Here is a 17,471-nt window from a genome sequence, read left to right on the forward strand (position 1 = left end):
GAGCGGTGGTAGTGGCCCCGGGACACCACAGAGTACACCAACCCAAGAGATAAGGCCACTGACACTGCGCCAAGATTTCCATGCATCCTTTAAGTGCGTAATTAAATGTCCTTGTTATTAATACGACAAACATCATTACATATAGATTTCGATTGTGGCACTTATCTGCGCCACTCTAGTTTGAAGCAAATAGGTTCTAAGGAATCTTAGAAACAGTAGTTCCGAAATTTTTATTATTTGGGATTCTTTGATAAATATATTCCTTATCAGTGTGGTTAAAATATATTAGAATAAATTTATTCGAATTTTTGTTCATTTAGGTCAATTATAATAATGTTATGATAGATAAACTTATTTAAATTTATGTGTATACGTAACTTAAGCGAGTTTCAGTTATTCAGACGAAAAAGCTAACGAACATATTTAACATTTTCGTAATTTTATAATGTATATTATATGACTTATAAAGATTGCAAATTTCTCAATATTATAAAATTATCCAGAATTTATAAAACTTGTTCTTAGTTTTATGATTAATAGTTACTTCAATACATTAAAACATGCTTTCATAATTGATTAAAACTTAAGTGATAGAGATATTAAATAGCGGTGTATTTTAAAGTTCTTATGTAAACTTTATATACAATTTTTGGCGTATTAGTTTCTGACAAATTGTTGACTAATAATTGTGTTACGTTGTTAAAAACTATCAAATCTGGTATCAATTTATGACACGATATCTCATATGTGCAGGTAGCTCTACATATTTTGAATATTATAAACGTCTAAATTTTCTTAGATAATAAACAATGATGTGTTTTAAACTACTGATTTTTTGTACTATGTTACAGATTAAGTGTCATACGTACATTTAGAAAACTAACATTGCACATAACATTTGTAATTATTAGCAATATTATAATTTATGAAAATCGCACGTTTTAAAAGAGCATTTTGTAAAGTGTACATCATTAGATCGGAACAATATTTTTTCCTTAACACGAATGTATTTTTAATATAAAATTAGTTTTATATAATTTGTAATTAATAATAATATAATAATACTAATGATATAATAATGATAATAATAATGATAATAATAATAATAATAATAATAATATTAATAATAATAATAATAATAGTAATAGTAATAATAATAATTGTTAATATTCTCGTAACAATAGTAATATTGTAGTTGACATATTAAATATTTTTATAAAAAAAGAGAAAAATTGCAGAATAGTTAATATCCATGTAGATCTAGTCGTATTGTGTATCTCAATTACGTGTATTCAATCATATAACAAATATTCAATCAGTGGTAAAGGAAATTTCATTCTTATGCTTAACCAGACGGCCTCCTTTAAGATCTAGGATGAAAATATGGTAATTTTAATGGCAACCCATTAAAATTAATGTTTCCTAATTTTTATCTTTTTTCCTTATACATAATTTATTGTTTTGGTATCTGAGCATGCGTGACACTACTATTTAATATACTTGTGCGGTTAATGGTGTTAAACTAATATTTCTAATTAGCTTTTACTAACATATCACTAAAAAGTTATTTTTTAAGCATGATAAAAAGGAGCTCATTTAGTATATCATTAACATATTTTCATCTGCCTAATTATTTATAAGTGATGCTCATTTTTGTCTTCTTTTAATTACAAAAATTATTGAAATGGCAATGATAAATTATTTTATTTGAATGTAATATGTTTGTTAAATGTGGATAAAAAAAATTTAATGTCTGTCTTTTGATAAAATAACGTATTTGCACTTGAAAATTACTATTGATTTATTTAATAGAAAAAAAATGAATATCTATAATTTAGTGTTTTTTTTTAAATAAAATGCTTTATACATTATAATTGAAAATTATATATTTTGTAACTTTTTTATCTTGAATGAAATCCTGCTTTTACAATTAAATTTTACATAATAATTTCAATTAGTTATTCATTATATTCAATTTGTATCTTAAATTTTCTCTATTATCATGCACATATATGTCTTACCTTATATAATTATATATTTATTATATTATTAATACTCTTTATTTCTGATGCATTTAACTGATAACTAAAAAGCATTATATATTATGAAAATTAAAGATACTGTGATTTATTTGACAGTAATTTTTATTATCAAAAATGTTTAGAATATATTTCACATATCAAAATTTAATGCTTAAATTACTAAATAAAAATTATTTGTCAAGTGATTAAATATACAGTTTTATATTAAAATTCAAATACAGATTTAGATTTCAGTTCACATTGAAATAGAACGATCATTCGCTTTGCATCAATCAAAGCAGAATCTTATTCAAATGGATGAATTAAATATATTTCCTTCGATTTTTCAGTAATCGTCCGATGTGGTTTGGTTTATTGCTGCACAATACTACTGAAAATAAGGAAAATACAAGACCCTACGTCATTCGGGAGGATTCAGACACGGATTCAGGGGATATTCCTGTCCATTATCAGGAGGAATACGATGATGAAAAAAGTATGTATTTATTTATTTCAAAATGAGAAATAAATTTCATATGAAATGAAGATTTTTTTACCATATATGTGTACATAAAATTTAACTATTATTAGGTCAATAATAGGCGAAAACGCATGGATTGAATTATCGTTAATTCCAATAAAAATAATTTCTATCCACTATACAATACTATTAGCTATAAAATAAATTAAAAATGAAATAACATAGTTAATTAAAAGCATTGCTAATATATTAATTAATTCTAATTATTATAAGTTGATTGATGAAATTAAAAGAAAGTACTCGTCAACGTTTACATATCTTCATCCTTACTAGGCGTTTTAAAATTAGCCATAGAATTTGATCGGGAAACGGCTTTGAAAGTAATGTATGGTCCTTTACATTAACTCGATATAAAATTTTTATTTCAATATTTCATAATCTGTATAATAAAATATTCGATGACTAACTAATAATAAAATAGTTCAATATTAGTAATATTACGGATTAATAACGTCGCTAAATGGGTCATAAGAACATTATTACTTTGTGCAGCCATTAAATGAGGCCCCCATTGCTCGACCCGTCTATACAAACAGGTGCCGATCGCTTAAAAAAAAATTATTTCAAAAACTGCTACTGCTGCTGGTACTACTATAATTTTACCACGTGGCCGTTACGTCGCAATGTACATCAATTTAGCCTTGAACGTACTAATTATACGTTGATAGTCTTCTCGGTCTACACGACTCTACACGATTTTCTAACTTGCATTGAGCTTGCGCGCCGACTTACTCGCGCACCTTGAAGTTTATATTAATCTCCGCTGATGACTGGCAAGCAATTCAGTGCCTTCCTACCTTAGTTAGACGCCTTCGCGTCGACATCGAAGCTCAGGAAAAGTCGCGATCGCTTCCTGGATTTATTGACCCTGGTGCTAACGTGCACCACTGTACTTCGACATTTGATTTTTGACCTTTACTTTTGCATTAGTACATTTGAATAATAGTTTATACACATTATGTTTCGAATGTATTTTCATTTTTATATTTATGACCAGTGCGTTTCGTGGAGAAGAACACTTACGTATGTACGTTGAGCCGGATAATTAATGTTGGTATTAAAAGTGTGAATATGATGAGTTATGAGTGATGGTAGTTAGTTGCAAATTATTGGATGATTCGGCAAAATAGTTGAAGCACCATTTACTTACATTCAGACATTTAAATTATGCAAGAGAAAATTACTAGCCGTATACAATTTAATGGATTGATTAAATTTTATAGCAAAGTTAAAAAGCTCCGGTGATATTAAATTTATCTGCTTATTAATGTAGCCAGAAAGTATTTGAAAATAAATTAAAAATAATATATTATTTTAAGCTTTACTATCGCCGATAAGTTAACATCGAGAAGTAATTGCATAATATAAAATAAAAATTATACAATTGAAAATTCATTAACACAAACGTGCTTGTCCAAATCAAGCGTTGAAATATTTTCATTTGACACGTGGTATTCAACATGTATTTGATAAAAAATAAAAACAATGGGTATGAGGTCTCGTTATTTCCAAAATATTGAAAAAATGTTGCGAGTAACTTGGGATAAGAGGTCATTGACTGTTTTATCGATATTTTTATAGACTACTTATCATAATTTCATAATTATTTTGTGTTACTGTAATTAAATGAATTTTCGGCTTTTCTTTTAAATCTGACTTTTCTTTAATAAGACATTTTATTTACTTATCTTTTAATTAAAAATTTTAATTAAAAAATTAACAATTATTAATGTTGAATTTTCCGCATCTATCAATAACATAATACTGAAAACTTAATACTATTCATATACTGAAAATTATTAATGAAAATATTTTATTGTAAGTATAATATTCGTAGTAATGACCAGGTTTTGATATATCATTCAATGCTATGAGACATAAGCAGATATTTGGATGTTTTTCATCAATGATATTCCTTTATTTCTTTACTAATTTCTATCGATTTTCTGTTTGTTTCTTGTTTACTTGTCAGTCTTAAAACTGTCGGTAGTAAAGTGAAGAAAAATATTATACAAATTTTATAATTGTATGAGAATCATATCAGTTTCACTCACAATTACTTCCTTGTTATAGAAAATAGTATTATTTGTCTTGTAAAAACTACTCGAAAATTTAATTAATCATTAAAATCATAGAAGTACTACGAAATACATTTTACAAAAAGTGATATCGCGTGTTTGATATTTTGAACAAAATTATAAAAATAGTATAAAAAGACTACCTATCATATTTTTACATATACTAATTACTATTCCTTCGAAATTAATATAAAAATGAATTTATAATAGATTTCTAATATGAAGTAATAGTAACTAGCACCCATAAAAATACGATAAGTAAGAGCTTGAAAATTCTTCCGGCATGAAGTGCTGTTGAAAAATTAAGCTGGTTCGCGAGATCTATCTCGAGAATGCCGTCGGCTCTAGTTGACGAGGGTGACATCGGTGCGTTAATAAACTGCCGACAGAAAATGCCATCAGTGACTCGGACAACGTCAATGTTTACGATAACAATGTGCGGACATCCACAAGGAACGAACGGCAGGCTTCAGAACAGCCTTAGCTGCTCAGAATTCGACGTTAAACCTACACGTGCATCTTACTCTGTTGCTTTTATTTTCCGTATATTTTTCTTTGGCATCGGCACTATTTTGCGCGCTACGATACTGTATGCGTTAATTAGGTGATGTGTGGTTTTCATTTGTCGCAGAAGTTCTCTATCTAAATGTATCTCCCCCCTCACTCTCACTCCCTCTATTATACGATTCACCTGTTAAATTTGTTTAAAGTGTATATGGATAAATTGTTATTTTACGTTTGATTTTAAATGCTGTATGCTTGAATTTGTGCTTCCAGTCGAATTTTCGATTGGCTGCTAATGAATCGTTCTAATCCAATTTGTTATTTTAAAAGTTTGTTTGCATGACAATATTTGTGAATTAAATACTTTTTTAACTCTTAAATAATAATTCTTATTCGTAATTATTATCAAAATAAATAATGAATTGCATTTTATAAAATATTTATTCTATAAGACGTACGAACTTGAAATAAAAATGAAAAATTACTAAAATTTATATACAAAACTATGCTGATTATAGAATAATTATATATATTTTTTGATAATTAAATGATGATGAATAAATGTGTAACATTTATTTTAACTTTTAATTATTTTAAAATTCGTATTTACGATAATATTGAAATATAATGCATAAATTATATATTTTTATCTCGTGCAATTTTCAGCTAAATCTTTAATTAAATATTCCGCAAAACGATTTGCTCCAAGTGATGCAATTCAATGAAGATGAATCATAAAATTTGGCTATTCAATGAGTGTGTCTCTTTGATTGTCAAATCAACCTTACTTATATCGTGATTTTTATAAATGGCAACAAGCAAGTTTTTAAAAAATTTACAGTGTATATTTAAATAAAAATTTAACTACATCAATAAACATAAATTTATGTATTCTGCTTTGCTTTCAAATTAGAGAAAAATATTTCAATAATATAACTTCTAATAACTATATATACGTATTTAATATATATAGTAGAAGTAATGTCTATATACTTAATTTCGCAATAAATTTATATAAATCATATCATATATTGTTATATTATACTATTATATACGATTGCAAATATTATACAATTATAATTTATCTTTAAATTATTTATTATTGCGATAGATTTAATTTAAAATTTTGTAAAGCCATTATATCAGAACTATCCTGATGACCCGCCGTTTTTTCTAAAAAAATATTTCCTTACATTTTAATTATTTACTTACTAGCTATTATAAGTATAATGGTTAAAAGAAAAATACAAAAGTAATATGCTTTTTAATCAATAATTGTAATAAATATAAATATTTTTTATCACTTTCACTTTTATAATGAAGTTATATGACAGAACCTATTAGCATAAAAAAAAATAGAAATTTTAAAACTAACGTCTAAAAAGTTTACATATGGGTTTAAAATAAAAAGTTGATGGTAAAATTTGTGACTCATCAATTTTTACATAAATTTTAGGTTTTTCCCAAAATCACCATGTAGCTACACAAATGAAACATTCTCAAACTTATCCAGATAGATTTAAGCTTTTAACATGAAATAATTAAGGCATATTTTCAGTTTAGCGTATACTAGACTCATTGTTTCTTATAAATTAACAATATTAGAATAGAAACTCAACTATGTTAAACTCGAAAAAAAGTTTTTGCTTTTGAAAACTATAAAAAAAATGCTACAAAATTAGTGCTCTTGATAAAAAGTATGTGTGTACGCGCGCGCGAGCGTGTGTGTTTCTAATCCATAAAATAGAACATAACACAGTAATAGTATTCTAGTATTATTGACAGATATATATATATATATATATATATCTAATTTTGTTTGGACAATTAAAGGTTGAGTTTGCTTAATTAAAAAAAAAATGTTTATTATTTATCGTACGCAGGTAGTCACGATCTTTTGAATTTGTAATAATTATCGCATTTGTATCTATAAAAATAACTATAATTTGAATATACGATTATGCATACATAGTAAAACTTAATTATATAATGATTAAGAACTAAAATTAGAATCAAATGAATTTATTGAATAAGTGATACTTTTGTTTCATCTCACAACTGAAACCAGAAGTTTTACAGGTAATTCAAATTCTATTAGAAGAGAATGGAAAATTGTACACAAAAATATAATATTGTTTTAACATGATAAAAAGTGTTCTTTTTACATGTTTAATTATTATGATCAGTTGTTTCTATTTATTAAATTAATTAATTATTTATGGAAAGTTTTGATTGTCATATTAATATTTTGCTTTAATGTATAATTTTGCTAATGTGAAATACAAACTGAAATGGTACATTAATTTTCGCGTTACATCTTACGTGAATGTAATAAAATTGAAAATTAATTATTTAAAATTAATCAAAATTTTTAAATTTAATAAAAATTAAATGAAAAATTGAGATAATGAAGTTTTTTAACATTTAACTACAAATGAATGAATTCATAAAGAATTTAAAGTAAAACTACCAAAACTACTTTTAGCTAAAGTAGTAAATGACAAGGATTGGGTTCCATAAATTCATTGATTATATTGTTTTAACTTATAATTACAGGCCGATTAGCAGCTAAGATAGCGCGTAGGGAATCACTATCGCTAAAACTCGCTCAGCGACCCGATCGACAGGAACTTATCAACCGTAACATTCTTCAGGTGCAGTCTGATAATGAGAGGCAAGAAACGAAAGAAGCCATTGGCGCAAGGCTTATTAGGTAAGACATCTGTTTTATCTTTTTCTCTATCTTATAAAGAGTTTTTACAAAAAGTATGAAACGAATGAGTTTAAAAAGCACCAGCATAATTTGCATATGGGGAACTATTCGTATAATTCCACGATAACATCCGATGTGTGCCATACAATTTTCAATGTAACAATGTAAATGGTTTTTAGAAAGTAATGTGTTGGTTGTTTCAGGATAATATTATTAGTTCTTCTTTGCAATTGTATTATACTTTACAGTAGTTTTATTTTATTAAATTGAACATAAAAATAAAATGTTAGGTATTAACTGCTATGTAATATCACAAATATAAGTTTCATTTGCACGCTTTCATCGTTTTTTCTTAGAAAATATCATTCTAGCATATATAGTATATAAGGGTAGTGCTTTAAGATTTGAAAAAATTAATTTAGAGAATTACAATAAAATAATAATAATATATGATAATAGAAACCATGATTAACATTAATTCCATTTAATTGTATATAATCGTATAAAAAATCTTGAAATAAAAATAGATATAAAATAGCTCTTTGAATTATTGTAATTATATTATTTCGTTTAGCATACTTTAAATATTTTTTGTTTTTTTAATGATATATTTTTCTTATTTTAATAGAAAAAAAAATAAAGAACCATCATAGTTCTTTTGACAAATCATCGATTGATTGATAATTATTTCACTAACATTCGAAATTTCTTTTAACAGGTGTGAGTTCTGTAATTATATTATACTTAATTATGTATCATCGGACTGATATTGGTGTACACTGATATCCAAGAACATTCTCATCTATATATATATATATAATATTTTTAATTCAATTGGTTATTAAAATTATATTTTCTTACTATTTTATAACAAAATATAAAAATTGTTTTAAGAATGAATTCCAATTTTTTGTGAAAGATGCTAAAGTAAATACGAATTTTGCTCAAGTAAAAATCTTTAAAAATCAGGTATTGAAAATTATTATCATTCTGAATATTTTGATGTAAAATATAAATTAGTCATTTTTTTTTGTCACATGCAGACATCGAATAAATGAATCTTAATAAAATTTACAGGATTTATTCTGAACATATTGCATGAACAATGTCTAATATTGCTTCTATAATAATATTAAAGAATACATAAAATCGATGAAAGTATAATTAATTCATTTTACTCTAAATATATTAGAAAGTATTGAATATTCATTTTAATTTATACGTATATTTTAGTAAACAGTAAAAATATTTGTTTATAATAATAAATTTAATTCATTGAATATATTTGTTCGTCTAAATTGTTGATATTTCAAAAATAAGTTCTAAGTGTCGTTTTAAAATTTGCTTGATTGTCTCTTATTTCATATGAACATTATCTACATGATCTTGCAATAGCAGTCCTAACTAATATTGTATTTTATAGACGGCTAAGTATGCGGCCGACTCAGGAAGAATTGGAAGAGCGAAATATTTTGAAAAGTAAGCTCATTATAATAATGCACGTAGTATATATTCAATATTATAATGCTGTATTTATAAAATTCTTTTAGAACAAAGTCCAGCTGAAGAGAAGATGCAAAAGGAGGAAAAAAAGCGCTATCTATTACGAAAACTCAGTTTCCGACCAACTGTTGATGAACTCAAAGAGAAAAAGGTATGCTTGTGAATATATATATATATATATATATATATAAATATCATCGTTTATTATCAATTTTACTTGCAGAATTATTTCCGAATAATGACGTTTTCTTTACTTCTGCAGAAAATAGAATTGCAAATAAGTGAACGAAATATTTTAATCACACGATCCTCTCTATAGGTTTTCCAATTAAAATAACGCCATTAGCTAACATTCTCTTAAATTATTCTCGTATCTTTATTCTTGTAATGTTATTATGTTTTAATTTATAGAACAATGTTTTATTATAATTATAACTATCTTAAATTCAGGATAGTGCAATTTTTTATCTTGAAAAATACAATAATCTATTTTTTCAACGTTAGTAAGGAGATAAGATATAAGATAACTGAATGTTTCTAATAATATAATTAAAAAAGAATAATTTTTATAATTCTATTACATTCAATATAAAACTAATTATTAATCTTTATTTACTTGAGTATAAACTAGGTACTATATTCCATTCGGAATAAAATAATAATATTAATGTCTCAAATATTAGGAGTATGGTAATAATTTCAATATTGATGTTAAGGCTGTTATTATTTTATTTGGCAGATCATAAGGTTCAATGAATACATTGAGGTGACTTTAGCACGTGACTATGACAGGAGAGCAGATAAGCCCTGGACGAGATTGACTCCGCGGGATAAGGCTGCTATAAGAAAGGAGCTTAACGAATTTAAAAGTATAGAGATGGCAGTTCACAAAGACAGTCGACACCTAACTAGGTACTCATCATTAGTATATAGAATATAGCCGATTAAAATTATTGATATTTATCATGAGAGATTATTTCAATATTAAATGAAATTGCTTAATAATTGTAATAATTGTCATTCGGCGAAAATTACGTAACTTAAATAACATTATATATCATTGTCCAGGCTATAGGCACTTAACAATTTTTATAAAAAATTAAATGATGAGGATATAATAATCCGAAGATAAATAAGTAAATTATATAAAAGCTGTTCAAATATGTGTAATAATACCAACCACCAATCTTAACCAACAGATTGAACATAAAATGAAGGGAAATTGCATACTAAATCATTTTTAACAAATATTTTTGTTTGTTACAGGTTCCACAAACCATGACAATTAGAACACGTAATGGTGTTTGACAGTGATGGTGCAGTTGTAAAAAAAAGTGGGTGCTGTGAAAATTTAAGTACACGTGATAGCGAGTCATCAATTATAACCGTTAATACCGTTGCCATTACGATAACAACTTGCTGTGCCTAGTCTGCACCGGGCAGGTGAGTGTGAGATAAAAGCATCGGAAACGGCTTGGCAATGCTGCGAGTTCATAAGTATAAATTGCATTTATACTTAGAGACACTAAGAGTAAGAGAGACACACCAGCCGCCGGTCAAGTGCGACAGCTCGATTGTGATAGAGTGGGCTCTCGCATCCTTGAGGGAATTCTGTAACTCTGCGTGTCCACTCAACCAACCAATTTTGTTTAATGATTGTTCTCCTTCGTTAGATTCTTTAATTTTTTCATCCTACGTACATCCGATTGTTTTCTCTCTTATTTTCAATACGTCCACGACGGACGGGTCAATTTCATAAGCGAAGGTTCATCGAATTCATGTCTTTTTTCATCCTCTTCACTACATACTTACTTGTATAACAATTTGTGATTTTTCTATTCGTTCTGATGTCGTTGCTCTTAATCAGGGAATTAGAAATTACGTTTACGTGTCGTCGTAAAGTAATGTGCACGATAGTTGCCAAATTCTTTAATCATTTATACAATTATTCTTTACGTAATGAAAAGGAAAAATAATTTAAAAATGAGATTATAAATTTATTGACAATTATTTTTTTAAACGAATAATTATAATCCATTGAATCGAAAATCGAAAAGGGGAGGACGATAGGAACGAACGAAATCTTCAGCTTTCTTACAATGTGCTATGTATCGAAGAAAAAGTAATATTGTTCGATAAAACCGCTGTTATATTAAAAAAGTAAAAAAAATAAAAGAGTTAATCACAACAAATTCACTATAATGTTTGAGCGATAATGAAGTAAATAGTTAATTCTCCTAAATAATCCTTATGCGTAACGGTACGTATAAAGAGAAGAGAAGAGAGAGAGAGAGAGAGGGGGGGGGACAGAGAAGGATGAGAGAATTGGCCATTCTTTAGGCCACATTCCTACCTGTATTTAGTAAAATTTTGTAATTTCTAAAGCAAAAGCAAAGATAAATGCGATCGATGTTGTGCTTTGACTAAAATTTGTTGCGTGTGAATAAGTCCTAACATATTTATGCATTACACAAAATCATTCTGTATTTTTACACGACTTATTGGCGTTACCTGATGACGTATACAATAACCGTTAAAATTATTATCCATTTGAAGTTATACATGATAAATTATACCAACGATTTTTAAATATGCGATCATTTATATATGTTTAAAAGTACTTCATTTATTCTTACAATGTTTATGTAGGTGAATGTAAATTTGTTTTTGTTTAAATGTGTGATTTACCGTTACTTAATTATTAAAGTAAATGTTTAGCTGTATTTCATTTTGTTTTTACACTTATTCAGGTAGCTTTGATAAGTCGTAATAAATACATTGACTTCTAATTATTATAAACATTAAGTATGTATTAAGGCGTATAAGAAAAATGTTCTATCGTACAATTGCTCTTGTACAAAATATATAATACGTAGCACTATTAAAATAATTTTTCAACGATTGTGTCGTTGTATTGCTATTAATGTGGCACTAAATTACGTGTCATTGACTGTAACCGATTATTTAATAAGAAAAAAATAGAATCTTCCATTTTCGAAAATTTCGGTAGTTTAGTAATAAAATAAGCGTTTGATCAAAATTTTGTATATTTTGGAAGGCAAGTTGTTTTACTTTTTATTTAAATTAATCATTGTTTTAATTTTATACATTTCTCATGATTTAAATTATTGATTATATAGGAACAAAATTTGTTTTTCAATCTACATTCGACTATTGGGCAGTCAAAAAATAGGTTTAGAAAGGGTTGAATTTTGAATAAAAGATCATTTATTTATTTATTATAGGAAACAATCAAATAAAAGAGAGTGAAAGAAATTTTTTTTCAAATAAATAGTGATTAACATTTACTTGAGCGACGAACGAATTTCCGCATGATTAATGAAACATATTTGAAACTCTATGTTCAATAACGTTGAGTTTTATTCTTGTATATATATATATATATATACATACAAATGAAATAAAAGAAAGATACTTTGTGCGTAGATGTGTGCGCGTATGTGTGTGTGTGTGTGAGAAAGAGAGAGAGAGAGAGAGAGAGAGAGATGTAAGAATGAATCAATTTCATAATAGAAGGGAAAACGATATTGTACGCTAAAATATTATTCTGCATAAACAATTACTAAAGAGAACAAGTAAAAGAAAAACTACTCATAAATACTAATTTTTAAACATGACATCCTAATGTGAACGATACACCATATAAATATTCTACCTTGGTTTAGGTATACTATTACGTTTATGGTAATATATCTACTGTAACGTACGAGCGTAATGCGTGCATTTTTCTTAGAACGAAGCACAGAAAGTTCGGTATTTTATGTACAAAAGAGTAAAAGAATGATCGTGCATTATTTATAATAGATCGTGCTTATGTATATCTTTGGCTTATAAAGTGCTCTGTGGCTATCATATACAAAACAAAAAATTAGATGACAAAATGCATAATTAGTCGTACAGACACTCGGACGTGCGTATTGAACTCAATATTCGCGGAATCGCTGTTGTCTAACACGAGATGCTTTCTTTCGAAATTTACAAAGGTGCCATTCCATATCGGAAAAATGTGATTCAGAAAAAATTTTCATTCAAATTGATCTAAAACTAAGTAAAAATATGAATATTAATGATTGCTATATATTTTTAAACACTGTTAAGTTTAATAGTTATTAATTAAAAATATCCTATTTATTATAAAAAATTGTAATTTCCGCTTATTCATTTTTATATTTAATTAAAATTACAATGAATTGTAATTTTGTTATTAATTTTGTTCAATAGTCATGAATTTAACATTTTTCCATAAGGGTATCAATTAAATGAAGGAAAAATAAATAAAAAAAATTTTTATCTGCGGCTGGAGTCAAACTACTTGAATTCGTAAATGGAAAGTTTTGTGCTAAGACTGTGTGTATTCACTGTATTTCGATATATATATATATATATGTGTGTGTGTGTGTGTGTGTGTGCGCGCGCGCGCGTGTGTGTAAATATATATATTCATATGTATGTGTGAGAAATTATGAAACTCGTCTGCTATTTGATATCAATGAATAGTTTATTAAAAAATTTTGCACGAGCCGCAGATCATAAGTTCAAACAATGTAGATGTGATTGAAATATAAAAATTGACGTATCTCCAACTTTGAAATTTGTAAAATAATAATTCTAAGTAAAACATGAAATTTACTGGTATCGTTACCTGGACGGACGGTCATTTTAACTGTAACATAAGTAGATGTAGTGACAGTAGATTTATTAGTAGATTTAATGACAACAATAATAATTATACTTAGAAAATACAGAGGGCTTATTTTCAATTTTTTCACGCGATGTAATAATTAGTATAGTTCAAAATTAATTTGAAAGAAACATTTTTAAGATTTGTCACGTAACTGACTGGCATGTTGTTTTTTTTTGCCAATCTTAATTGCTTTTGCACGTGGCTTAGAACGAAAAAATAAAAATAAATATAAACGATCACTTGCAGACCATTATTGCAATCGAACCTTTAATTTTTTGATCTTTCTCGAATAATTAAATAAAACTTAGTTATTGCGAAATACATTCAAGCACGAATGAAATTTATTCGTGTCTACAAACAAAATATAAATAAGTAGTAAAGTGTCAGAAAAATATTATTAACGCCCTCCTTAATACACAAAAATCGATTAAAGTAGAAAATACTATTTGTTCGATACGAATGAAGTTAAGTGTCAACTTTCAAAATGCATCGATGATGATTTTTATGAAACTGAAACTGCGTGCTTATGCAGAATTGCGTACGTAAAACTGAGTCTGTACATACAAAGTTTGCAATGAAATCTGCTTTTTCCTATCGATCAACTAAAATAATGCTAATGTACATAATCATTTTAATGTATGTTAAGTTTAATCATTTGTATACCAAATTCGTAAATAATTTATTACTTTATTCTGAAAAATTTTTTTCCAAATTTATTAAATTTTATATATAGTAAATGCAATGGTTTTTTTTTACCAATTGTGATTTATTATCTATTTGTATTTGCAAAAAAAGTATGTATAATTTGCTCATCAAATACGTAAATTTTCAAGAAACAGTGAAGGTTATAAATGAAAATATTGAAAACTGTGTGATTACTCTGTGCGTCGGTCTAAAGTGAATAAACGAAGGAAATACTGTATTATATCGAAAAAGACAAAGAAGGCCCTTTAGTGTAAGAACATTGTATATAACTATTATAATGTAAACATTAATTAATTTGCACCTCTGTCGTATGAGGACAATGAAGCGATTACCTAAAATAGGGCCAAGAATGTAGAAGGGTGGGGGTGCGGGAGGTGTATGAGAATTAAAAATTAAAAAATAAAAATCAACATTTCTAAAAAAAATCGCGCCACTCTACTCAAGCGATTTTTCAAGAAATACTGCGCTTTTTATTTGGAACCATTCTATTTTTTGTTATTAGTTTGTACTCACTTCGATTATTGCAATGTACTGTATTATTAATGAAATATTGTAACAAACAAAAATACTGTTAACTATTCTTAAAAAAATTAAAACTTTTGTAAACTGATGTTAGATTTACGTACTTTATATTTCATTCCTTTCCAAGAAGTAATTCATACATCAATTATCTGTCATATATCACATATTTTCGTGCATGAGACTTTTGTGTGAAACAATAAATAATAAGGTCTGATAAATAGTCTTGGAAATTTTAGATTCAAAAAATATATATATTATTATAGTTATTAAAATCAAACTAACGAACATTTTCTAGCATGTATACACAAAGAAACAAATTTCGAAGATGAAAATAATACAATAATTCATAAATATATTTTTTCAGATAATTTAAAAACTTTTACATTACAAAAATATTGTAAAAATATAATTGCAACAACAAAACTATAAAGAATGGATTATTTTATATTATGTTATAAAATGAATATAAACATTTGAATTTTTTTAAATTATACTATTAAGGAGGTTAAGTTAAACGTAAAAAACTGATAAATAATGGAGACATTGAACGTTAAAGAGATTTATATATATTCTGGCCTACAATTTTTCTAGGTACACATTATTAAATATAAACATATATTATAAGTGTATAAACCTTTTACATTAAAAGGAACATAATATTAAATAATATTCTGCAATAATGCTTACAATTTAAATTACTGAAATTTTAATTATGAAACATTATCTTAATTCATTTGTACTGAGTTTGATTGGAAGATCAATGTAAAATATATTCACAATACTCTTCTTAATCGGCTTCAATTATCGAATCAAAATCATAAAAATGATTCTCTATTGGCGATGTTGGGATTTGCTCAATCGCCCTGCCAATAAGTTTAAATGGTGATACCTGAAATAATAAGTATTTTTTAATGATCGAAAAATACATAATTAAATTAATTTTTAAATTATGTACCTTGTATTCTATAATTTTAATATATAATATTAGTTGTAAGTAAAATTAATAATACTCGTTTAAAGAAAAATGGAATATTATAACAAAAATATATTCCTAATGAAAAGAATATAAACGTCTACCTATTAGGGTTGTTTGAAATGTTGTCGAATAGCAGTATCTTATTAATAAACATAATTATTTATTGTGTATAAAATGCATTTAAAAACGGAAAATATACTTAGAAATCAATGAAATGAAAAGAGAGTTTGAAAATCTTGAACTGTGACATCTTATAAAACCATACTTAATCGTAGTAACTAGAAAGTGAAAAAGGAAACCAAAGAAACGGTGATAAAAAAAGCTCAGCATTTGTGATGGGATTGTTAATATTTCTTGCATTATAGTACCATTTTCCAAAAAGTCCTAACCTTCTTTGAAGTGTAGCTTCGAATATCGTGACCCATGTAAAAAGCAATACGTTGAAGTGCCAGTACTGATTTAATTCGCAGCTTTGGTTCTGGTTGTAAAAGTCTTTTTAACAAATCGTTAGCTGATGATGAAATACCTTGTATTTTCATGGACAAAGTACCAACACTCGCTATTTTATATTCGGTGTTATCCAATAAGCCACTTGTTAATATATTACTGGGATACTGCAAATGCATATAAAAAAAATATACGAAAATTAGTTTCTCAAACAGCCATTAAATGCGAATAAAAAAAATTAATAAGCATTATTATATGAATATTATTTTGTAGTATATAGTACTTTATGGATATATAATTATATGCAGTATTATAGTCTAAGACAGTAACATCCGATTAACACATATCAATTTTATTTATAAAAATCTTTACTTCCTTATCTAATATTTCAAAGCTTTATTACTAGCGCATCAATACGTAGCCGTGGATAATACATTTTAAGATTATGAACATATATTTAAAATTATAGATAAATTCTTGATAATAATGATAAGTATTATATATAATACTACCGATGATATTTTTAATACCGCGGGTGAATTGGATTTAAGCTAATGAAAAATATAATATAAAAAATATAAAATATAATTTATTTGGATTGAATGGTGTCTTGGATTAACAATTGATGACAAAGCTGAAGTTTTTATCGAATCGCAACGGTTTAAAAACAAATCTCTACACTTTTAGAAGAGTGAGCTTTTTATTTATTTTAAAGATCATCATTATTTTTATACGATTCGCATAAGTTTATATTTA

At 26.4% G+C, this 17,471-nt stretch overlaps 2 protein-coding genes across 2 annotated transcripts in view; one reads left to right on the plus strand and one right to left on the minus strand.

The window, feature by feature from the left end:
* The window catches only part of LOC105366169 (phosphatase and actin regulator 4B), a 128,341-nt gene extending 117,477 nt beyond the window's left edge, over window positions 1-10,864 (plus strand). The window contains 7 exon segments of the mRNA XM_011504502.1: window positions 1-93; window positions 2,372-2,517; window positions 7,701-7,857; window positions 9,281-9,336; window positions 9,408-9,511; window positions 10,100-10,272; window positions 10,627-10,864. The exon segment at window positions 1-93 is cut by the window's left edge and continues 5 nt beyond it. Coding sequence (XP_011502804.1) covers window positions 1-93; window positions 2,372-2,517; window positions 7,701-7,857; window positions 9,281-9,336; window positions 9,408-9,511; window positions 10,100-10,272; window positions 10,627-10,642 — 745 coding nt within the window. The 3' untranslated portion in view covers window positions 10,643-10,864.
* A 5,179-nt stretch (window positions 10,865-16,043) lies between these two features.
* The window catches only part of S6KL (ribosomal protein S6 kinase like), an 80,284-nt gene continuing 78,856 nt past the window's right edge, over window positions 16,044-17,471 (minus strand). Inside the window, exons 8-9 of the mRNA XM_011504590.1 lie at window positions 16,658-16,882; window positions 16,044-16,181 (exon numbers count right to left, since the gene is read on the minus strand). Of these exons, the coding sequence (XP_011502892.1) occupies window positions 16,080-16,181; window positions 16,658-16,882 (327 nt within the window). The 3' untranslated portion in view covers window positions 16,044-16,079. The remainder of the gene's footprint in view (window positions 16,182-16,657; window positions 16,883-17,471) is intronic.

This window comes from Ceratosolen solmsi, unplaced genomic scaffold, assembly GCF_000503995.2.
Source record: "Ceratosolen solmsi marchali unplaced genomic scaffold, CerSol_1.0 scaffold148, whole genome shotgun sequence".
NCBI lineage: Eukaryota > Metazoa > Arthropoda > Insecta > Hymenoptera > Agaonidae > Ceratosolen > Ceratosolen solmsi.